Source organism: Aulonocara sp. 'chitande type north' Nkhata Bay, linkage group LG9 (genome assembly GCF_057382095.1).
Source record: "Aulonocara sp. 'chitande type north' Nkhata Bay isolate Kocher_YH1m ecotype deep benthic linkage group LG9, A_spYH_male_GT1.1, whole genome shotgun sequence".
Taxonomy (NCBI): domain Eukaryota; kingdom Metazoa; phylum Chordata; class Actinopteri; order Cichliformes; family Cichlidae; genus Aulonocara; species Aulonocara sp. 'chitande type north' Nkhata Bay.
Window position 1 is genome coordinate 18,306,808 of NC_141352.1, and position 23,327 is coordinate 18,330,134.

Consider the following 23,327-nt stretch of genomic DNA (forward strand, 5'->3'; position numbering starts at 1 on the left):
AATATGCGCTGAGCCTCAGCACCCAGTACTTGGACATGTTTTCTTTATTAAATAATGAACCAGACCCCAAAAAGTAAACAGCTGTTATTGCTAGGCAACGGGAGCAGCATTTGGCGATGCAGCACCTGACATTCCTGACCATGTGGGCGGAGCATGCATGGAATGGAATGTTTAGTAGAACTGTGCAACACAAGCACTTAGTTACAGCATGTTTCATTGTATCCAGACACAGCTAGAGACACATCTACAGCAGCATCTCTGTGCAGGACAAACGACAGTTGACGAAGAAAACATCAAAAACTTCACTCCTCTACAATACGTTGGTTTATTTGTTTAAAAGGCCAAAATGAATCGAGGGAGAATGAGAAGAGGATCGGCGAGTGCTTCACCATACAATACAGTACAGCTGATTAACCTGCAAGAGGAATTTCAAATGATACAGGCTGAAAATGTCAAATTTAAAGAAGAGGCAGAAAAATCAAGAGGAGAAGCTAAAAATTCAAAGTTTGAAACTGAAGTAGTATTGCAGGAATTACTGCATGTGGGTCTCAAACTTAAAGGAGAGAAAATGGGAAAACAACAGGCAGAAAACGAGACTGAAAACATGAAGAAAGAACTGTTGGAAGCTCAAAAAGCATTGGAGGAAGAGAAAACCACAGCACAAGAAGCCAAAAATAAATATCAAACTGCAAAGAAGGAGGCAGGAAATGTGATTCAGGAATTACAGGAGGTGCGGGAAGCTTTTGAAGAGGGAAAAAGGAAAATGCAGTTGGCAACACAAGAAGCTGCAAATGTAATGGCTGAAGCTGAAACACTAAGGAAGGAATTACTGCATGTAAAGCACCAACTTGAAGAGGAGAAAAAACGTAAACACGAGGCAGAAAATGAGATTGAAAATATGAAGAAAGAATTGTTGGAAGCTCAAAAAGTGTTGGAGGAAGAGAAAATTAAAATACAGGAAGCAAAGAAAGAAATGGAAGATACAAAGAGTTACACTCAAAACATGAAGAAGGAACTGATGAAAGTGCAAGAAGAACTTGCAGAAGAGAAAATTGAGGTGAAGGCATTCAAGAAAGAAATGACCGGCTCTGCGGTGACCAGGAAAGACTGCAAAGACGCACTTAAAGAAATACGAAAGCACAAAAAGGAAGCTAAAGAGCTCCTCAAACAGAAAGTGAAACTGGCCAAACAGCAGCTGAAAGAAAAATTTAAAGATGCCGAGGAGCAGCTCAACAAAACCTTAAAAGAACAGAAGGCAAAAGAAAAGCAAGCCGAGGACAGGAGGGGATTCTGGAGCAGACTGCTGAGAAAGAGCTGATCCAGCAGCATCGAGTTCAATAGTTTCTTCCTCCTCTCTCCACCTTTCTTTCACCCCATCCTTCTTCTTGGGACGTTTGTTTGTTTTTTTAAAAACTCTAATCTAAATACATGTACTGAAATACACAAATAAAATTGCCATAACTTGACCTCATGTTGCCTGCTTCTTTTCTTGTGTGTCTGTGGATGTAAAACAGTAACACACTTTCTGCTCTGTGTCTTTAATTGTAAATAAATGCAATATGCTTTCATTTTAAAATGCAGTGCAAAAAACTTCTGTTCTAAATCTTTTTTTTTAGCAAAAAGCTTTTTTTTTTGCCTGTTGTGGAAGTTTTCCATTTAAATAAAGCCTGCAGACGAGCGGTGAGCGGTAGCTAACATTCCGCATGACCGCAGGACAGACGGTCAGCAGAGTCTCCCTGAGCCTAGCATGGCTCTCAGTTAAATACCTTCTCCAGGAACAAAAGGCAGTACACAGCTGTTTCACACCTTAAGGTTCACACTCCCTTGCTACCTCCCAGAGTCCTCGAAGACACAAAAGACTCTTCCTGTGGAGTGGTCTGCTTCCCCCAACTTCCTTACTAGACAACCACCATTTGTCTTACTGTATGAGTGTGAGACATGTTAAGTATAACAGACAGACAGACTTCTCAGATAAGAGGAGCAAAGAAAAACTGAAGAACACTATTCACCTTATGTTTAATTTCTACCTTCATTAAAGAGACTCAGAGAAATTTTGAGGTTAGATAAATAACTTGTAACCAGGTACATATCTGAAAATTTCTTTTGTGTAATGTATTTTCTTATTTTTGTTGCATGAAGAATCTGTGTATGTGGACACTCACTATTTGCCCTCTTTTTCAGATCCTCACGTGTGTCCTTTACAAGCAGAGACTCACTGATAAACGACTCTGTTACCAGTTCTAGGGCTGACGCACCCACCCACATCCCCACACCCGGTGTATCCTTTATAGGTATGCAAGTTTCTAAATGAAATAAATCACATTGACCTTAAAAATGTGGTTAATCTTAACCAAAATCCTCAGTTATGGGAAAATGAACTGGAAATGCAAGTTGTGCAACTTCACAACCACAAAAAGATTAGACCTGCTGAAACACGTCAGGCTAATACATGGGCATTTTGGTCGAGTCCACTCCATACCCTGCCTTCATGCAGATTGCCCTTGCACTGTCAAGACATGGGGTGCATTAAGGACACATTTGTCAAGGCATCATTCACAGTCATCCCAGCCAGGCAACATCCTTTCATTCACGTGCATTGTCTGTAATTCATGCTCTTTTGACAGTGAGAGGCAGTTTTTTGAACATCTTGAGGCCATCTAAAAAAGTTTGAAACTGTGCCATGTGTTTTTGAGGATTGTGATTATAAGGTTAACAAATACACAACATTCCACAGCCACAAGAGTAGAAAACACAACCCACATTCCTTGGAAGATTTCAAGACTAATGTTCTTCATCAATACCAAAAGAACCCGGATGAAGAATGTGACATTGTTGACGATGACAATGAATGTGGCTCAGTCCTTGAGGAGGATGAGGACTTAAACAAAATTATTACTAAGAAAGTGGGGCTACTCCTGAAAATGGAGAGCATTTTCAGTGTCTCCAATTCATGCATTGACGAACTAGTAGAGGAACTTCATTTCCTTACAGCATCTGCATCTGGTCCCGTCATTAAAGAAATAATTCTGAGCACTTTGAGAAAACATGGCTGTACATTGGAAGACTCAGTGATTTCAGAACTGGTCAAAGACCTTTGCCGGCTAAGCCCTGTCTGTGCTGCTTTAAGAGTGGAAGGGCCTTTAAGCAGTCAGTTCAGGAGAGAGCAATTTAGAAAGGAGCATCTCTCATTGACTGAACCTGTTGAGGACATACTTGATAGTACAGATAATAAAACTTTTCAGTATATACCAATCCTCCCATTATTATCTCAACTTGTGGACAACAGAGACATTCAAAACACAATATTACAAAACAAAAGGCCATCTGATGTCTCTTCAGAATACAAATCATTTAATGATGGATCTTTACTAAGAGAAAACAGCTTTTTATGTGAAGACGAACTTAAACTCCCACTCATCCTTTAAATAGATGACTTTGAGATATGCAACCCTCTGGGAACATCCCGCAAGAAGCATAAAGTCACAGCTGTGTATTGGGTGTTTGCAGACATACCTGCCACATTGAGATCTACACTGACTTCCATTTACTTAACCATTTTATGCAAGGCAAATGATGTCAACCAGTTTGGCTATGCAAAAGTTTTGGACCCACTGCTCAAAGATTTGAAGTCCTTTGAAGATAATGGTATTTTTGTTTCAAGTCTGGGCAAAGTGGTCAAGGGCACTGTACTTGCTGTAGTCGCTGACAATCTTGGCGCTCACTCAATAGGCAGGTTTGTTGAAAGCTTTTCAGCTTCACATTTCTGTCGAAAGGTCACAGATCCAGGAGCATGGAGTAGGAGAAGGACTGTTTCCTCTACGGACTAAGTCATCCATGTCAAAGCAGCACTGTCTGATCCTGCAGAAGCTCACCACTGTGGAGTTAAAAGACAGTGTCCAATCTCAGACAGACTCAGTCACTTTCATGCTACATCAGGTTATCCCCCAGATGCTTTGCATGATTTGCTTGAAGGGATTGTACCTGTTGAAATTTCACTCTGTCTTGATGTGTTAATCAGGAAGAAATACATATCTCTTGAGCAGCTCAACCGTTCCATCCGTTGCTTTCCTTACAAATGGAGTGACAAAACAAACTGTACACAACCCATTGCCCCAAATTTCACAGCGCGAAAAAGTGTAGGAGGTAATGCACACGAAAACTGGTGTTTGTTGAGAATGATACCACTCATGATTGGTGACAAAGTACCAGAAGATGAGCCTGCTTGGGAGGTTTTGATGACCCTGAAAGATGTTGTTGAGCTTGTCATGGCTCCTCTCCACACAGATCACACAATAGGATACATGCAAAGTAAGATCTCAGAACACCATTACAGATATTTAGAAGTGTTCCCAGAGGAGAAACTGAGACCAAAACATCACTTTCTCGAGCACTATCCTTTGCTTACAACTGTTTACTAGGGGTTCAACGATACACAAAATTCACGGTTCGGTTCAGTTCGATACTTTGGTGTCACGGTTCGATATTTTTTCGATACAAAAAAAAATGTTCATGCCTTTTTAATTTGTCATTTATTAAATTTTCACGGCACATTCCGCACCACATCTCTGTACGTTCATCATTTGTTTGAAGCCAGCTCACCTCCTGCAACTACTTTTCCGAGAATACGCGCTTCTTTTGTGGTTTGGACTCCTGACATTTCTTTGGAGGTGGAGGAACACCAAAGTAACTGCTTAAAGGAGCTTCTTCGACATCTTTAAGAGTTCTAAACAAATGTCTGTCCTCCTGAAAATCTTATGTACGCAAACACGCGTTGCAACTTCCTTATCTTGTGCGCATTTTTTATTTTGACAGCGAATGCGCACCTGCGGACCACTTATGTGCAGCCCTGGTTATTTAGCTCGTCATATTGCAGCCACAGAAATTCTTTTGTCCATGAAACCATAAAGCTGCACTTTCTTTTTGCCTTATAGTCTGATTTGTCATAACTTTTCCGTTTTATGGTAAGCTTTTCTTTGGCTGTCACTTCTTCACCCTGACCTGTCTTATTTGGCTCAGCAGAACTAAAATATATATCCTTCTGCTTTTACACACGCACTCACATAATGCTCAGCGATCCTCTGCGTGATCAACCTCTCACATGTTTAAGCTGCCAGAGATTTCACTTGTCATGTTTGCATAGTAAGCTAACGATGTCAGAGGAATTGGTGCGCAAATTATCGTCACTCACCAATCAGTGCTGTCGCTCTCTATACATAGTTCGCGCGATTGCAAAGTGAAAGCAAAAAACAAGCGCAAATTCAAACGCGATTTCAATATGTCACTGTGGAATACACCAGGCACAGACACACGCACACACAGGTAGGTACAGCCAACTTCCACATTTATTCAAGTGTTGTTGTTTTGACAGCTGACTCAGTCACACAGTCTGACAGCTCACGAGCCCAGCTGATCTCTCTTCTGGCCGCTCCTCCTCGTCTCACTATAAACACAGCGGAGGGAGACCATCATCAGTCCATAAACAACATCAGCTGTTCTTACCGGCCTCGCAGCGCCGCCCTGTTGAGCCTTCCGCTCCACTCCTCCCCTGCAGCTGCGCCCGGGGCCACGCCTCCGCCACACACCCCCACCGCCCGTTCGAGGCCGGGGAGCCGTCCGGCCGAGCCAACTCCCCCCCCCCCGCGAGCGAGAGAGGAAATCGGCCACTGCCATCTGTGCCCCCGGCCTATGGATCACCTTGAACTTAAAGGGCTGCAACGCCAGATACCACCGGGTGATCCAGGCGTTGGCATCCTTCATGCGGTGGAGCCACTGCAGCGGGGCGTGGTCGGAACAGAGGGTGAATGAGCGTCCCAGGAGGTAATAGCGCAGGGAGCCGACCGCCCACCGGATGGCCAGGCACTCCTTCTCCACGGTGCTGTACCGGCGCTCGCGCTCTGCTAGCTTCCGGCTGATGTATAGGACAGGGCGGTCGGCCCCCCTTACCTGCTGGGACAAAACGGCTCCCAGCCCTCTGTCCGAGGCGTCAGTCTGCAGAACAAAAGGGAGGGAAAAGTTAGGAGTGTGAAGCAGCGGCTCCCCACAGAGAGCCTTTTTCACCTGCACAAACGCCGCCTGGCACGGCCCCGTCCGGCGTCCCCGGGTTCCCCTGCTCCAGCGGCAAGGTGGTCCTCCACCAGCGTCACCGCTACCTCCAAGCTTGCGGGCCGGTGGCACCGGACCCATCTCGCCGTCTCCGCTGGCAATCCCTCCGTGAACTGCTCCAGCACCACCTTGTCCACCAGCTTCGTCTCCCCCTCCGATGTTCCCGGTTGCAGCCAGCGTACCGCCGCGTCGCGCAGCTGCCGGGCCCAGGCGAATGGTCGGTCCGTTGTAGCCAGCCGACAGGCCCGGAACCGCCGGCGGTGGTCTTCGGCGGTGAGCCCTAGCCTGTCCACCACCGCCCGGCTCACGTCCGCGAAGCTGCTCCTCGACGCCGGAGGCAGACTCAGGGCCGCTGTTTGTGCCTCCCCGGACAGCAGGGGGAGCAGCCGCGGAGCCCACTCCTCCCGCGGCCATTGGCAAGCCTCCGCCGTGGCACGGAAGGTCTCCAAAAAAACCTGTGGGTCGTCCCCGTCCCCCATCCGGGGCACCGCCACCGACAGTGGCAAGGGCTTCGGCGTGGCAGCGGCCCCGACCAGCCGCTCCAGAACTTGCGTCTGCCGGTCCGTCTGCTCCCGCAGCGCGGCCAGGTGGACACGCTGGTCGGCCGCCTGATCCCGGCTCATCGTCGCCATCTCCGCCAGCATCTGCGCCAAGAATTGCAGAGGCTGGGCGGGTGGCGCGGCCTGTGGGTCGGACATTTCCCCACCGGCACTTTCCTGGGTTTCGGCACCACTTGTGGAATACACCAGGCACAGACACACGCACACACAGGTAGGTACAGCCAACTTCCACATTTATTCAAGTGTTGTTGTTTTGACAGCTGACTCAGTCACACAGTCTGACAGCTCACGAGCCCAGCTGATCTCTCTTCTGGCCGCTCCTCCTCGTCTCACTATAAACACAGCGGAGGGAGACCATCATCAGTCCATAAACAACATCAGCTGTTCTTACCGGCCTCGCAGCGCCGCCCTGTTGAGCCTTCCGCTCCACTCGTCCCCTGCAGCTGCGCCCGGGGCCACGCCTCCGCCACAGTCACATATTGACAGTGGCTCACCGATGCCAATGACATAATTACCCGGCTACATTTCCGAAAGAATGCAAAAGCATTGACATATATTTTTCCTTCCTACGATAGGCCGACGGGCAGGGCAGAGATAGATTTTGGTAGCCCGACTGGAAAAATTTTGCGAGCCCTGTATCTGATTGAGGAATCACTCATCTTTGGAAAAGAGAGTTTATTACAGAGAAATGTCCCTTTCCAAAATAAAAGCTATACTATACGCTTCTTCTGGGCTATATTCTCAGCAGCATATTAAACATATCAGGTCCCCATAAGGAGAATCCTGTGCTAACGGCTGTCTAAATGACTCGGGTAAAGTTTGTAGCATGCGTGCTTGTTGTTTTTGTCGGCTTCCACTTGTCTTTGCACTAGGATGATGTCGGAGTAAATGTGCAGTCATATTTGTTGTGTTCCCACTAGTGCTTTCAGGTTAATCTCGTTGAAATGACGTTAACGCCACAACACGGCAAATCTCCGTTAACGAGCTACCGCGGATCGCCCTGAGCGTGGGGCTGGACGGCCAACACGTTAACGAGCTAACTGCGCTAACACACTAGCTCCCACCCATGTAATTGAGCATTGCGTGGCACATCCAACATACTGTTTTACTTTAGTCCATGACTCGCTTACCTTCAGGGTCATACGTCACATGAAAACCAAAATAGTTCCAAACGCCAGATCTGAATGAGGATGGGGGAGGTTCAATTTGCCATGTTGCAAGGAGAGCTTAACTTCTGTCTCGCTAGCTTGCCCTGCGCTCAGTGAATCTGCACTCGACTACTCCGCCTAGGCTGCACTGTCGAGTGCAGATCCACTGAGCGCTCAACACAGACAGCATCGTCAGAAGGAAAGTTGATAAAATAAATTAAAAATTTTGTATTGTTCGATACATATGCGTACCGAACTGCACTGTATCGAACGGTTCAATATCGATACGAATATCGTTGCACCCCTACTGTTTATGGGCCACTTGTACATTTCTGGACTATGCGATTTGAAGCCAAACATCGATTCTTTAAATGGATTGTGAGGCAGACTGGGTGTAGAAACATCCTCATGACAATGGCGAGAAAACACCAATCGATGATTGCATATCATACCCACGATTACAACCACCAAAGGCCAGCACTGTCAGTGTCCCAGAAGACTCAAGTGGCAGTCAATGTTCTAAAAGACAGCATTAAGGAGTCCCTTGCAAGGAAGTTCCCCAGGGAAGACTTTGTGAACATGACGAATAAAGCAACCATTTTAGGCACAGACTATAATATTGGCATGATGCTGCCGTTTGGCTCAACAGGAGGCCTACCTGACTTTGCAGAAATCCATCAAATAGTCATTGTGCACAGAACTCCTGTGTTTGTTCTGAAGTTGCTTAGAGGCTGGTACTGTGAACACCTGAGGAGTTTCAAAGTAGAGCCCACAGGAGAGACAGAAATCCTTAAACATTCTGAACTGAAAGAAACATGGCTGCATACAATATAGCAGATGGCCGTATGGTGTCCCTTAAACACTTCATTTGCACATCAGAGTAAGTGTAATGGGTTGATTATTTCTGTTATATCAAATGTTTGTGCACTTATTGAAATTATTGAAAAAATATATTATTTTACCAACAACTATATGGGCAGGCATCCTGTCTTATTTGTTTATTGAAATGTTTATTTAACAGGAACAATACATATAACTTTGAAAAAGAAAATAGAAGCATGTGATGCACACTTAACCCTCCTCTATTCTTCTTCCCTTATCTCCCTCTTCTTAAAATGACAATCAAAAATTATTTATCCAAAATTCTACTGAACTAAATCTCTGCTTTTATTTCTCTGGCAGAAGATAATGAAGAAAATATATGCATGTAAGCTTATCAACTATTAATAACCTGTCTCAATTTCTTTTCTTTCTCTGTCTCTACAGCTGAGGAAACACAAACCAAACAACAATGGCAGTTCAGTTAAGAGTCGTTTTAGAAGAACACAGCATTCAAAAGTTGACACTTCCAACAGGAATTCCTAATACAGTGGATGGGGATACATGGGGAATTTGGACTGCTATACAAGACAAAGACTTTGACAATCAGTTTTTCAGTGTCATCTCAACTGCTGACTTGTATGACAAGGCCACTGTTAACGTGATCCTTAAAGAGCCAGTAATCACCCTTGACTTACAACCAGTATGTGAATCAGGATCATCGTCTGCATTGAACTCTTCGACTTCAGTGAGCACCCATCCTGCAAGTACTACTGAAACGGACACCTGCCCTGCCAATCATGATGCACCCTCACAGGTGTCTGACTGCGCATCGTCAAGTTCCAGTGACACCATCATTCTCCCTGATTCATGTCACCCTGCTGCGTGGCCAGTGCCATTTCAAGTACCGGAGTTTTCCCGAGACATACAACTAATCCTCGCTGAGGCAAACAACTCATATCGCAACACTGGAAGACCTTTCATGGATGCCAGTGTTAAATCAGCAACAATGCAAGACCTTGCAAAAGTAATTTTTTCGTACACTGCTTACCCAACCAATCAGCAGATCCTCTCAGTGGCTGAAGCCTTGGTTTCAAAGTTTCCGTGTCTTAGCCAGGATCATTTGCCGGCTTATATGGCTGGCAGCAGTGCAGAAAAAACAAGATGCACAATTACCGTGCCAAGCTAAGATCTCGAAAATTTTCTTACCCGGAAATTGAAATTAATGCCTTAAAAAGGAAGCATCCAGCTGATGCAGTGCCATCAAAGAATGTAAAAAAGCCAAAAAAAAAGCAGAGGTTAATTATCTCCCTCCGCATCCTACTGGAGAAACCCAAGAGACACTGGAGAAAGAGAGGCTTGAATTAATTTATGAAATAACAAAGAAAAACAACGCAAAGATAATTGCAGATAAAATGAGTAAAACGTTCTCTAGCCGAAGACTTGGAGTGGTCAGCCTCTGCCCCTCTGTGGGTGAGTTAAAAGAAAGGTGGCCAGCATTATTCACTGAGGCTCAGGTGAGTATGTGTGATAACTATTCCTATCCACCAAAAAACAAATGTCAAACAAATGTCAACAAATTGAAATGTCATTTTTTTTGTCCCCTTACTTCTTAGCTCATCGAAGAGTTCAGACGCATCACCACAGTTTCTTTGGTGGAGACATTCATGCTGAAACTTGATGAGTACACACCAGGTCTTTTGCAGCTTATGCCTGCCAAAGGAGGAGCTGCTGGTTCCAAGATGAGACCTCTGCTGGACACTTTGAATGACCTATGTTATTTGACTTTTTTCACAAATATGTAATTATGGAGGGCTGCAGTGGGTAGCAAGAAGGTCCTGGGTTCAAATCCCGGCCCAGGGTCTTTATGCATGGAGTTTGCATGTTCTCCCTGTGCATGTGTGCGTTCCCCCCGGGTACTCCAACTTCCTCCCACAGTCAGAAAGCATGGCTGTTAGGATAATTGGTTTCTCCAAATTGTCCTTAGGTTTGAGTGTGTGCGTGCATGGTTGTTTATCCTGTCTGTCTCTATGTTTCCTTGTGATTGACTGTCCAGGGTGTACCCAGCCTCTCACCTGTTGAAAGCTGGAGAGAGGCATCAGCCATGTTTTTGTTTTTAAGTAATTCAGTCTTAATGTAAGTAAAGCACTCGACTTAGTCTTTTCACTAAGTTGTATCTCCCTACAGACACAGAGCATTGAGAAGAAAAGGGATCTCCTTATCTGCTGCCTCATTAGCTACCTCGGGGAAAGACAAGAAGATCTTTTTCATGACTGCCAGGTTTGTCATATTGATAACAGTTTACTTATTAACTCAAGGGATCCTAATGTTCTTCTCTCCTGTCCTTTCCTATCCCCTGTTCTCCCCTTCTCCATTCATCTTCTGTCCGCTCCCCTCTTTAGATCAACTGAAATATATTGAAAAAGCATCTTAAATAAAATAAAACGTGTGCATGCTTTTTGTTTCTTTCTTTTTAACACGTAGGAATGTGAGGATTACACAGACAATATGATGAAGGTGATCGTGATCCACATCATGGCTGAGGAGGATCCATCAGATGTGTCCATTGTGTGACTTGGGAAACCAAGTGATGGAGGGATGTGGAAGCCGAACAAAGGCATGTGTACTGCTGATGGGACTGATATATGCCCTCAACCTCGAATATCCGAAGGAGCTGAAGAACACATTTGACACTTTTCAAAAACTGTTTTTGGAACTTGACGGGGCGAAACTACTGAACAAGGTCCACGGCCTCAAAAATAAGCTTATGCAATGCATACACCTTTCCCCTCTTGTTCCCAGAGGACATAGCTTGATGGAGCTGTATTTTTCTTCTGACAGCAAGCACAGAAACTATTGAATGTTGGTGTTAGTGTTCTGTTCTATCTATCCATATATATGTTTGATAATGTACATGCACAGAAACAACCTTGTAGAGTTTCTGTATGTGCTTTTGGCTTTTAAAATGGACTGAGTGGCCTTTGAAAGTGTTGTCTGCATTAGCCGTTGTGTTGCACTTTATTCTGTATTTTTATGGAATAAAAACATTGAGATGAGGAACCATTTGAATATCTTTTTTGGGGGGTACATTTTACCTTATATGAATAGGTAATGTTTATCAACTGATAATAATTAAATTTTATTACTAATTATCAGGTATTACCAACTAGCAAACAAGAGATAATTTTACCTAATTTCAATGAGTAAGTAGCTGTTGAATGTATACATAAATATGGGGTAAATTTTACCCAATTTAATTAAGTATTTCATAGCTTTTTATTGAAGTTATTTTATACACAATATATTGAACTAAATCTACCCCAAAAAAGTCAATGCAAATTGTTACCTCAGATTTATTGGGTAGATTCTATAGATGACTTCTTACAGTGTATGTAATTAAACTGAGATGTTTCCTTTAACCTCACCAGAAATGGGAGTCAGTCCATGGTCACATCACAGCTTTCTGAGACAGATTCAGGGGAGTACACTCTGACCTGTGAATCTAACAATGCCACCATTTCCACAACTGTGATTCTTCATGTAATGAGTGAGTAACAGCTTCTCATCTTCTTTCTTCTACAATACTCAAACAAACTCTGTTTGATCATAAATGAGTGATAATAAAATGAATTTAATTGTTTTCTTTGATGTTGTTTAGAACGTCCAACAAAACCACAGCTGATGCTCGATGATGTTGACGTGTCAGATACTTCCCCACTTTTTAAGTGCATCTCTGAGGGTTTCCCAAATCCCAGAATCAAATGGTCTGGGTAAGATGCTTTAGAATAGCAGCACTTCTTAATGTCTGACTTCAGATTAAATCATTTAGAGGGATACTTTCACAAGCTTTGGTAATAATGTTTTTCATAGACACACCAACCTGAAAAATATGGGTATTAGACAAGGTTTGATAATAATATATGTCAGAGACACAGCGCTCTAAAAATATCGTTTTACACGACTAACAATGGGTTTTTTTCTCTGTTTGAACAATAACAAGGATGGACAATGGAGTTTTAAGGGTAGTGACGGAAGGACAGAGAACACAATATCAAGCACTGAATATTATAATAGAGGAATGATGTGCTGTGCAACCAATGCTGAAGGACGAGAGTGCTCCCAACTGTATGACTACGGTAACTGGATTTAAATGAACTAATAACAAATTTAATACATCCATAAATTATTACAGGAGTTAATTTGAGTAAAATTTGGTTCAAATACTTGAAGTGAAAGTAACAAAACTGAGATTCACTAACTAATCTCAGAGAAGCAAATCACAAATGTTGACCACGGTATATCTTTCTGACTTGAGGCCCTGATGTGTGTTTCAGACTTACAGAGCAGTGTAATGACCAAAGATGAGGTATCTAATGTCACCCTGAGCGAAGGTCAGTCTCTGCTGCTTCGCTGCAGAGTTACAGGATTCAGTCTGAGATCACCTGTGTGGGAGAAAGGAGGAAAACACCTCCATGTCAGGACATTATCATGTAAACCAGAGAAGGAGGAGGCGGTACAGTAATGTCCTGTAATCAGGGAGAGTTTCCTTAAACTTTCTTGTTATGTTTGTCAGAAAACTGACCGACCTCTTTAATATTCCTCAGTCTGAGACACAAAGTACTTCATTGATAATCATCCTCACAAATAAAATCTGGGCCAAAGTGTATCATGTTATCTCTCCTGTAACATTTATCTCCAAAAAAAAAAAAGTCTGTACAACTAGATAAGTGTAGACAAAAAAACCTTTTCATGAGCAATTCAGTTGAAGTCCAGCACACTATGTGCTCAGTGCTGGGATATTGCTTGAATTACAAGATTTCAGTCAGGAAGCCTATTGGCAGCATCTATGCATCTTCCTATGTTACCTCAGAAAGATCTTCCTGATTGAGGATTCCAACAGGAAGCAAAACAGTTCCATTTAGGAGGGACAGAGAGGCACCCTGGGATAATTCCCCATCGCCCGGCAGACAGTTTTGTGTGGTCAGGTAAGGCCAATATTTCAACCCTGTTTGCATTCATCTGTGGTCTTTTCCTGTGTTTCTAGTTGGAGGTGCTGTATTTCACCCGTGAAGGCAGTTTACCTATTCGATGTATGGAGTAAGTTACATTACCAGTACTTTCTTAACATGACCTCACTTTTATAGCTAAAGGTAAGTTGAGTCCTGTTATTCTGCTTGTGTGTGGATCACTTTGTGCAGATAAGGAGCATTCTTTCTCAAGCCAGTTTCGCTCTCCTGGCTCCCAAGTCTGTGCACCACCAGAGCTCAGTGAAAAGACTTCTTTTCTTAAGGACACATTTATGTTGAGTTTCCTCTTTTTCCCTGACCTTTTTTTTTCTTTTTAATAATAGTTTGAATAATTGTTTAAACTAAAGATTCAGTTTTCTATCTCTCCAGCTGTTCTGCTGCTGTGTGCTGTTGGGCTGCTCTGCTCTGATGATGTGAAGACTCCAGTCTGTGTATCCAGTCATGAGGTAAGAGCTGTTTTAAATAAACACTGAATTCTTTGATAAGCCCCTGTTGAACAGTCATAACTCACATTGATATAGTATGGGATTGATCTAGTAATCAGTGATTATTTTACAGTTTCCTAATAAAGAGGAATTAAATGTTGGCTCTTGTTTTTCAGGCAGCATGTTTGCTACCAGCTGATTATCTGAATCCATCTGGTCCCATCAGTAAAGTTTTGGCTGTGGGTAAGTGTCAGAGGATTTTTGTTTTTAAAGGTTTTATTATTCATATAATAATCAGCTAAGAGTGTTTATATTTCTGTCTTGTACTCAAACAGCTGCATATTTTAACTGCTGGCTCTCTACTCTATAACGGAAACTGTTTGCCTTCTTATTAAATGTCAGCAGCAGGAAACCGCCACCCAAGAGTAAGAAACGACCTTGTGGAGGATACAAAGTTCTTGAGAAATCACACCTGCTTGCTTGACAAGATAAGCATGATATTTCCTTTTTTGTATGCTTCCTGCTGTGTATAAATAAAGGCAGCGAGCTGCTCCACGGGTGTGAATCTCTGTTGAGGTTTCACCCGTGCACGTTAAACTGCTGAAGTGTCTGAGTGTTATTTCATTACATCTGAGTGCTTGATAAAAGAATCTCTAACAGTGAGAAACTCATCATCTCCCTGGAGGGCCTCTCTGAATCTCTTGTCTGCCACTGGATCAGAGGAGAAGACCGAGTAATGACAGCGTAAGTGACCGTCTGTGTTTCTGTTTGGGTGCTTTATATTTCTATGTATTTAAACTGAGATGTTTCCTTTAACCTCAGCAGAAATGGGAGTCAGTCCATGGTCACATCACAGCTTTCTGAGACAGATTCAGGGGAGTACACTCTGACCTGTGAATCCAACAATGTCACCATGTTCTCCACGACTGTGATTCTTCATGTAATGAGTGAGTAACAGCTTCTCACCTTATTTCTTCTACAATACTCAAACAAACTCTGTTTGATGATCAATGAGTGACAATACAATTAATTCAACTGTTTTCTTTGATGTTGTTTAGAACGTCCAACAAAACCACAGCTGATGCTTGATGGTGTTGACGTGTCTGATACTTCTCCCCGTTTTAAGTGTGTCTCTGTGGGTTTCCCAAATCCCACAATTACCTGGTCTGGGTAAGATGTTGTCTTTTACATTTGTATGCAAACTTTAGAATAGCAACACTTCTTCTGTCTCATTTTAGACTGGATCATTTAGAGGGACACTTTGTTGGGATCTGTGGTTAGGATAGGGTATCAGACAGCACAAGAAAACAGCAGGTAAGTTGGGGGAGGGGGGTTTCTCATGGAAAAGTGGAACATTCACATAAGCAAAGGAGCCAGGCTTCACTGTTTGTAGTTCAACTATCCAGCAAAAGAGTCTGCCACTATCTTACGTACGGCTACAAATGAGGATATCAGGAACATGTATGTGATTTTTCGCACAGAGGGCAGCAACACGAGACGAGTACCACACCTGCAAAAAAAAACACCACCACCCCCAAACCCAACTCCCACCACCACACACATACAGATAGTTAAGAAGAGAGAGTGAGTGTGCAAGAAGAAAGAAAGTGGTCAAGACTGAGGGACTATGACAGTTTCCCACCACTAATAATGTGATTTTTCTCTGTTTGAACAGAAACAAGAATAGTGATGAGGCAAAGATGTTTAAGGGAAGTGACGGAAGGAAAGAGAGCAAAGTATCAAGCACTGAATATTATAATACAGGAATGATGTGCTGTGCAACCAATACTGAAGGACAAGAGTGCTCCCAACTGTATGACTATGGTAACTGGTTAGAAATTAATTAATAAGATGTTAAATAACTCCACAAAGAACGTGTCCATATATTGTTACAGGAGTTAATTTGAGTAAAATTTGGTTCAAATAACTTCACTTCAAGAAGATCCAGAGATTCACTAACTAATCTCCGAAAAGCAAATATTTCTTACTTGAGGCCCTGATGTGTGTTTCAGACTTACAGAGCAGCGTAATGAACAAAGATGAGGTTTCTACTGTCACCCTGAGCGAAGGTCAGTCTCTGCTGCTTCGCTGCAGAGTTACAGGATACAGTCTGAGATCACCTGTGTGGGAGAAAGGAGGAAAACAGCTCAATGCCAGGACATTTTCATGTACACCAGAGAAGAAGGAGGAGGTACAGTAATGTCCTGTAATCAGGGAGAGTTTCCTTAAACTTTCTTGTTATGTTTGTCTGAAAACTGACCGACCTTTTTAATATTCCTCAGTCTGAGACACAAAGTACTTCACTGATAATCATCCTGCAAATGATCATTATTATGGGGTTTTTCTTCCAGATGTGCATTAAAAATGACTCATATTTCGGTGTTCAGATGGCCTACCTGTCCATCAGATCAGTGAGAGAGGAGCACAGCGGCACATACACCTGCACGAGTGCAAATAAAAACTCAAAGTCTGTTCATGTTAATGTCTCAGGTCAGTAGACTTCATTTCATGTCATTATTATTTGAAACTGTTCCCACTGAATAAATCTGGTTTATTCTTGTGTTTCCTCAGATGAAGGTTTCCTCTCTGCACAGCTGGATGAGACCAAGATCATATCAGCTCAGGAGGCATCCAGCACCTGCTTGCAGGCCACTGTTTCCTACCATCCTGTTTTCCAGCACTGTTCCTGGGAGACTCCTGACAAAAACAGGACTAAATGTGTCAGGGAGACATGGGTAATACAGCACAGGTACTTCAATGACGCAAACTGTCATCATATGGAAGTGTAAAACTATTCATTCATTCATGTTTTTCATGAGCAGCGACAGAGAACTATGCTGTCTGGTGTAATCATGTGATATGAGGACTGTAATGAACTGTTTCTCAGGACTGTGAAGCTTTGTGATCCACTCATATCAGGAGATTATAAATTACACCTGGAGGCTGGAGGACAAAAGGAAACAAAGATCATATCAGTGTGTGTTGTAGGTGGGTTAATGTAACCTTTGTTACAGTTTTATTATTACTTAAATTTAATTATCATTTATATTTAAAATGTGAGATTGTTTGAGATCATCTGATTTTTGTTCCAGATGAACCAAAGTTCAACTTCTTGTTTAATAAGGATGATGGTACCCTCAACCTTGAGACTGTCAGTCTGGTGCCAGCAAACTATACCTGGATGTTTTGCTCTGAGTTCAATCACAGGTATGATTACCTGCACAGCCGTTCAGCTCAGAGAGCATTTTAGCTCTGATTATTTAAACTCCTTTTATTTTGTTTCACTGCAGCTGTGAAACAGACTCATCCTGGGATGAGGTACCAAATGCATTTAAAGCAGACTCTGATGTTTCCTGCAACAAGCCGATCAAGAGCTCAGTGAGACGAGAGCTCGGGGATGGACATCATTTAAAGTTTTGTCTGACAAACTCAGTTGGCTCCTGGTGCCAAAGTTACCACATAATCATCCCACCTACAGTCCAGTACTCTATAGGTAATAAAGAGTATTTGCATCAGAAAATATTTGATGAAATTCATTTAAAGCTGTCATGCTCACATTGTCGTTTGTAGGTAAACAACCTCAGGATATCATATTCCTGCTGAAAGCAGGCAATATAACTCTCTTTCTCGTTCTGGTAGTAGTCAGCACAGTGCTCATATTCTTCATCAAAAAGAAGGTAAATATATTCAGCTTTTTTAACAAACACAAATAGAAGAGGGCACCAAGTCATTTGTCTTTGCAATATAAACCTCAGTATCAGCCTTCGAGGGAGATTAATTGAATCTTTCATGGTTTTTGTTTGTTTCATAAGAGTTTGGTATCTCTGTCACAGTAATGTATTTGTGTAGCACTTTTTAAAACACAGTTATAAAGTGTTTCGCACTCAGGATAAAGCTGTCATATCCAACAATGGTCATGTTTTCAGAAGACTGTGTTCAGTTTTTAAAAGGTTTATTTTACAGAATTTCAGATCAACGGGGGAGAGTCTGGAGCTACAAGAGTCTCGGGTGAGTGTGTGTTCACCGAACGAGAATGGTCTTCTGCTAGAGAAAAACAGGTGAGAGATATTTTATTGGGATGAGGATTTGAGGTTTTACTTGAATATTTTTCCAGAGTAGCTGGAGGAGTAAGTAGAAGGCCAGAGTCTAAGGATTCACTGGACCTGGTAGAGGACCCGAGCTTGAAGGATAAACCGCCCGCAGGGGCGTGCTGGGTGTTGGTTTATATAAAAACACCCAGCACGCCCCTGCGGGCGGTTTATCCTTCAAGCTCGGGTCCTCTACCAGAGGCCTGGGAGCTTGAGGGTCCTGCGCAGTATCTTAGCTGTTCCCAGGACTGCGCTCTTCTGGACAGAGATCTCCGATGTTGTTCCCGGGATCTGCTGGAGCCACTCGCCTAGCTTGGGAGTCACCGCACCTAGTGCTCCGATTACCACGGGGACCACCGTTACCTTCACCCTCCACATCCTCTCGAGCTCTTCTCTGAGCCCTTGGTATTTCTCCAGCTTCTCGTGTTCCTTCTTCCTGATATTGCTGTCATTCGGAACCGCTACATCGATCACTACGGCCGTCTTCTTCTGTTTGTCTACCACCACTATGTCCGGTTGGTTAGCCACCACCATTTTGTCCGTCTGTATCTGGAAGTCCCACAGGATCTTAGCTCGGTCATTCTCCACCACCCTTGGGGACGTCTCCCATTTTGACCTCGGGACTTCCAGGTTATACTCGGCACAGATATACCTGTACACTATGCCGGCCACTTGGTTATGGCGTTCCATGTATGCCTTGCCTGCTAGCATCTTTCACCCTGCTGTTATGTGCTGGATTGTCTCTGGGGCATCTTTACACAGCCTGCACCTGGGGTCTTGCCTGGTGTGATAGACCCCAGCCTCTATGGATCTTGTGCTCAGAGCTTGTTCTTGTGCTGCCATGATTAATGCCTCTGTGCTGTCTTTCAGTCCAGCTTTGTCCAGCCACTGGTAGGATTTCTGGATATCAGCCACCTCCTCTATCTGCCGGTGGTACATACCGTGCAGGGGCCTGTCCTTCCATGATGGTTCCTCGTCTCCCTCCTCTTTCTTGGGTTTCTGCTGCCTGAGGTATTCACTGAGCACTCGGTCAGTTGGGGCCATCTTCCCAATGTATTCTTGGATGTTCGTTGTCTCATCCTGGACTGTGGTGCTGACACTCACCAGTCCCCGGCCCCCTTCCTTCCGCTTAGCGTACAGCCTCAGGGTGCTGGACTTGGGGTGAAACCCTCCATGCATGGTAAGGAGCTTTCTTGGGGTGGCTGTAGCTCAGGTGGCAGAGCAGGTCAGCCACTAATCAGAAGGTCGGTGGTTCGATCCCAGGCTGCATCCTGGCTGCATGCCAAATGTCCTTGGGCAAGATACTAACCCCGTGTTTGCCTACTGGTGGTGGTCAGAGGGCCCGGTGGCGCCTGTGTCCGGCAGCCTCACCTCTGTCAGTGCGCCCCAGGGCAGCTGTGGCTACAATGTAGCTTGCTATCGCCAGTGTGTGAATGTGTGTGTGAATGGGTGAATGACTGAATGTAGTGTAAAGCGCTTTGGGGTCCTATGGACTAGAAAAGCGCTATACAAATGCAGGCCATTTACCATTCTTGTCTTTATGTCAGTGGCTTCTATCTCCTCCTTTGGCCAGCCTATTACCCCAGCAGGGTACCTGATCACGGGCAGGGCGTACGTGTTGATGGCCCGGATCTTGTTCTTACCATTCAGCTGACTCCTCAGGACTTGCCTGACCCTCTGCAGGTACTTGGTGGTTGCAGCTTTTCTAGCGGCCTCTTCATGGTTCCCATTCGCCTGCGGGATCCCCAAGTACTTGTAACTGTCCTCTATGTCTGCAATGTTGCCTTCTGGTAGTTCAATTCCCTCAGTTCTGACTACCTTCCCTCTCTTTGTTACCATCCGGCTACACTTCTCCAGTCCGAACGACATTCCAATGTCATTGCTGTATAGCCTGGTAGTGTGGATCAGTGAATCGATGTCTCGTTCACTCTTGGCATACAGCTTGATGTCATCCATGTACAGGAGGTGGCTGACAACTGCTTCGTTCCGTAGTCTGTATCCGTAGCCAGTCTTGTTAATGATCTCACTGAGGGGGTTCAGGCCTATGCAGAACAGCAGTGGAGACAGAGCATCTCCTTGGTAGATCCCGCACTTGATGGTGACTTGTGCTATGGGCTTGGAGTTGGCCTCTAGTGTTGTACGCCACATCCCCATTGAGTTCCTGATGAAGGCTCTTAGGGTCCCATTGATCTTGTACAATTCTAGGCATTCCAGTATCCAGCTGTGGGGCATTGAGTCATAGGCCTTCTTGTAATCAATCCAGGCAGTGCACAGGTTGGTCAGTCTGGTCTTGCAGTCTCGGCTGATTGTTCTGTCTACCAGTAGCTGGTGTTTTGCGCCTCTGGTATTCTTGCCAATTCCTTTCTGTGTCCCGCTCATGTATTGACCCATGTGCCTGTTCATCTTAGCCGATATGATGCCTGACAGGAGCTTCCATGTAGTACTGAGGCAGGTTATTGGTCGGTAGTTGGAGGGGACCGGTCCCTTCTTGGGGTCCTTGGGGATCAGGACCGTCCGGCCTTCAGTTAGCCATTCCGGGTGTCTCTCGTTAACTAGCAGCTGGTTCATTTGTGCTGCCAGACGCTCGTGGAGTGCAGTCAGCTTCTTCAGCCAGTAGGCGTGAACCATGTCGGGCCCTGGTGCTGTCCAACTCTTCATACTGGAGACCCTTTCTTGGATATCTGCCACTGTGATGGTTACTGGACCCTATATATATATATATATATATATATATATATATATATATATATATATATATATATATATATAAGCATTATACCTGAAGTACAATATGTTTTATTCATTAAAAGAAAAGCTTGTAATCATATATTTGTGTTAATCATGTGTATGTGTCACGGGGTGGAGAGGGACAAGTTACCTAAGATATTTTTATTGTGCATGTTTGGTTGTGTTTTACTTTCTTTAATATTGTATAGTGTTGTATTCTTATGGGTTTTATTGCCTGTTTTATGGTATTCATCGGTGACTTGTCCTGGAAAGTCTCCGCCCCTCCTTGATTATGAACCCGACACACCTGTGAGGTCCCGGAGGCCAATAAGAGTGATGGGAGACGAGAGAGAAGAGACTGATGGTGGAGTGAGGACTGGGAGAGTGAACGGTATCAGGCGGTGGCGGCGGCCACAAGCCCAGACGGGCTGGTGCCGGTTGGTTTGCCACAGGAAAGCGGTGGCAGAGTTGAGAGCTCTGCCCATTCGGGAAACCGGAACAGAAACATTGATAGGGCGGCGAGACGCCGCCGGGTTTTCCCTTCTAAGGCGGCTAGAGTTGGCTAATGCAGGCACCAGCGCGGAGAGCACCAGCAGGAGGACCAGCGCGCAGAGGCACCAGCGCGCAGAGAGCGACAGTACCAGCGCAGAGAGCGACAGTACCAGCGCAGAGAGCGACAGTACCAGCGGGGAGAGCGGAGACAGCACCAGCGGAGGCTACGAGACGGCTGTGCCGATTTCCAGTTTTAAAGAAGCGGCGGGCGGAGTTGAGAGCTCTGCCCACCCGGGGTAAGTCTCTGACTTATCCCTTTTTTATGAAGTAAACCTGTCTGGAAAGAATAGTGACTGCCGCTTCCTCTCCTTCTTCAGCATATCAGGACGTGAGTGCGAGAGGGAGGCGAGGACTCCGCTGGTTCCTTTGGTTATACCACTTGCTGGATTTCTTAGCTCCCTGGGACTTTTAGGTCGTGGCGCAGGCCACTGGACTTTTTAATATTGTGTTTTATTGACTTTTATTGTGCTACCCCTTGGCCAAGGTTGTTTTAATTCATTTTGCATTTTTAACTATAAATAAATTATATTTTTAATCATACAGTTTTAAATCGTGGGCTTTCCCTTGGCGGCTCCACTGCTCACTGGAGGAAGGTTTCCTTCCTTCGCACAAAACCACTGTGGAAGTAAAACCAGCCTTCCGGTGTTCCAGATCTACTGGCGTTTAGATCAACTGGCGTTGGTCGAACAGATGTGTGGCATTCTTGCGTTTCAGGAGCTACTACCGACAAACCAGCAAAAGAACGCCAAATGTGTCACCTGTGACACTTGTGAGGTTGTCTCAAACACACTCCGTCAGTCTTGATGCTGTTGAACAACAAAATGTTTAAAAATGTGGCGAGTTTACCTGGTGATATCCTCATGCGCAACGCGATCACGAAAACAGCAAACAAGTAATACCACGCCGATGTTGTTCACAGGACAGCAAGAGTAAACGATCGGGAGACTCTTGTCGTCGTTATCGTTCCCCTTGCACGGTTTATTTCTCCGAATTCAAGGTTTTTGCTTCACAACTAAAGCGAGCAGTTTACTTTGTGCACTAACATGGACTCGAGTCAACCAGCGCCACCTCTGGCCAAGTGCCACAGCCTACAGCCAGATCAACTTGTGACACACATCTGCAGCACGTTTGATTTCGTTTCATGCACAACACATTTGTACCTTTCAATTGTGTCTGTTTGTCCCTAACCCTAATGATATCATATATTCCTTATTGGCCTACATTTGTACAAAATTCCAAATTATATACACAAAGTCATAGAAATCACCACTCCAATTGGTCATCATGATTTTGATATTCTTGAAAAATGAAATGCGCCTTGGACAAATATGACACGTCAATATTTCATTAGTGTTGTCACATCACATCCTGTAAGCATCGTTTGTCTGTGTCCTTTCTCTGGAAATTAATATTTCCAGCCAATATAGGCAATCCATCAACATGGCTGGAGAGTTGGTAGTTATATACAGTCTGTATAAGTGTGGTTAATCCAATGAAGATTTGTAAGGAGATGGCAGTTACTTTGAATTCACAGCAGTTACAGTGATTAGTAATAAACAGCCAGTGAGAGTGAGTGGATTTAAGAAAGTCAGTGACTCGGGTGTGTCGCTTGGTTTGTCATCTGTTTGTGAGACTGGAGGAGACGTAGAAATCTGTTTTAAATCTTAGTTAGGAAGATTCCTGTTTGAAAACAAGCACTTTTTGTGAGAAATGCAAGAAGTACATCTGCAGAAAGCACACAGTTACATTCTGTCCATCATGTGGACAAAATCGAAAATGTTGAGCATTGAAAAACTGAGAACGCTGGGCAAGTTCAACAGAAATGTGTTTGTAAGAACGAAAAACCAAATTGTTCCTAAAATAGTTATGGAAAGTCACT

The 23,327-nt window shown here is 44.1% G+C and overlaps 3 protein-coding genes across 4 annotated transcripts; 2 read left to right on the top strand and 1 right to left on the bottom strand.

The window, feature by feature from the left end:
- Positions 1-238: 238 nt before the first annotated feature.
- On the top strand, positions 239-1,425 carry LOC147321979 (uncharacterized). The gene has a single exon (XM_086305141.1). The coding sequence runs from the start codon at positions 347-349 to the stop codon at positions 1,316-1,318; it is 972 nt and encodes a 323-aa protein (XP_086161267.1). The 5' UTR covers positions 239-346; the 3' UTR covers positions 1,319-1,425.
- Positions 1,426-5,394: 3,969 nt separating this feature from the next.
- Positions 5,395-7,894, bottom strand: LOC147321980 (uncharacterized). The gene is made up of 3 exons (XM_086305029.1): positions 7,793-7,894; positions 6,078-6,994; positions 5,395-5,988 (listed from the first exon to the last, which is right to left on the bottom strand). Exons 2-3 carry the CDS (start codon positions 6,894-6,896, stop codon positions 5,395-5,397), a joined length of 1,413 nt encoding a protein of 470 aa, XP_086161155.1. The 5' UTR covers positions 6,897-6,994; positions 7,793-7,894.
- A 6,759-nt stretch (positions 7,895-14,653) lies between these two features.
- Positions 14,654-21,988, top strand: LOC147321981 (receptor-type tyrosine-protein kinase FLT3-like). 2 transcript variants are annotated; one of them, XM_086306232.1, is made up of 13 exons: positions 14,654-14,825; positions 14,904-15,028; positions 15,140-15,251; positions 15,757-15,905; positions 16,094-16,272; positions 16,469-16,571; positions 16,653-16,830; positions 16,969-17,069; positions 17,174-17,288; positions 17,372-17,574; positions 17,652-17,758; positions 18,045-18,139; positions 21,170-21,988. In XM_086306232.1, the coding sequence occupies exons 1-13, from the start codon at positions 14,818-14,820 to the stop codon at positions 21,207-21,209; spliced, it is 1,515 nt and encodes a 504-aa protein (XP_086162358.1). In that variant the 5' UTR covers positions 14,654-14,817; the 3' UTR covers positions 21,210-21,988. The 2 variants fall into 2 exon arrangements, with proteins under 2 accessions (XP_086162358.1, XP_086162359.1); XM_086306233.1 differs by lacking the exons at positions 14,654-14,825; positions 15,757-15,905 and having other exon boundaries at positions 14,907-15,028; positions 16,433-16,571.
- The last annotated feature ends 1,339 nt before the right edge of the window (positions 21,989-23,327 follow it).

What these genes read in the sequence shown, in the direction of transcription:
- LOC147321979 (XM_086305141.1), top strand. Translation starts at nt 347, where the DNA reads ATGAATCGAGGGAGAATGAGAAGAGGATCGGCGAGTGCTTCACCATAC.
- LOC147321980 (XM_086305029.1), bottom strand. Translation starts at nt 6,896, where the DNA reads ATGTGGAAGTTGGCTGTACCTACCTGTGTGTGCGTGTGTCTGTGCCTG. An exon ending in GGGACGCCGGACGGGGCCGT is followed by an intron (nt 5,989 to 6,077) that starts GCCAGGCGGCGT and finishes TTTGTTCTGCAG; the next exon opens with ACTGACGCCTCGGACAGAGG.
- LOC147321981 (XM_086306232.1), top strand. An exon ending in TGTGATTCTTCATGTAATGA is followed by an intron (nt 15,029 to 15,139) that starts GTGAGTAACAGC and finishes GATGTTGTTTAG; the next exon opens with AACGTCCAACAAAACCACAG. An exon ending in CATATCAGTGTGTGTTGTAG is followed by an intron (nt 17,070 to 17,173) that starts GTGGGTTAATGT and finishes TTTTTGTTCCAG; the next exon opens with ATGAACCAAAGTTCAACTTC.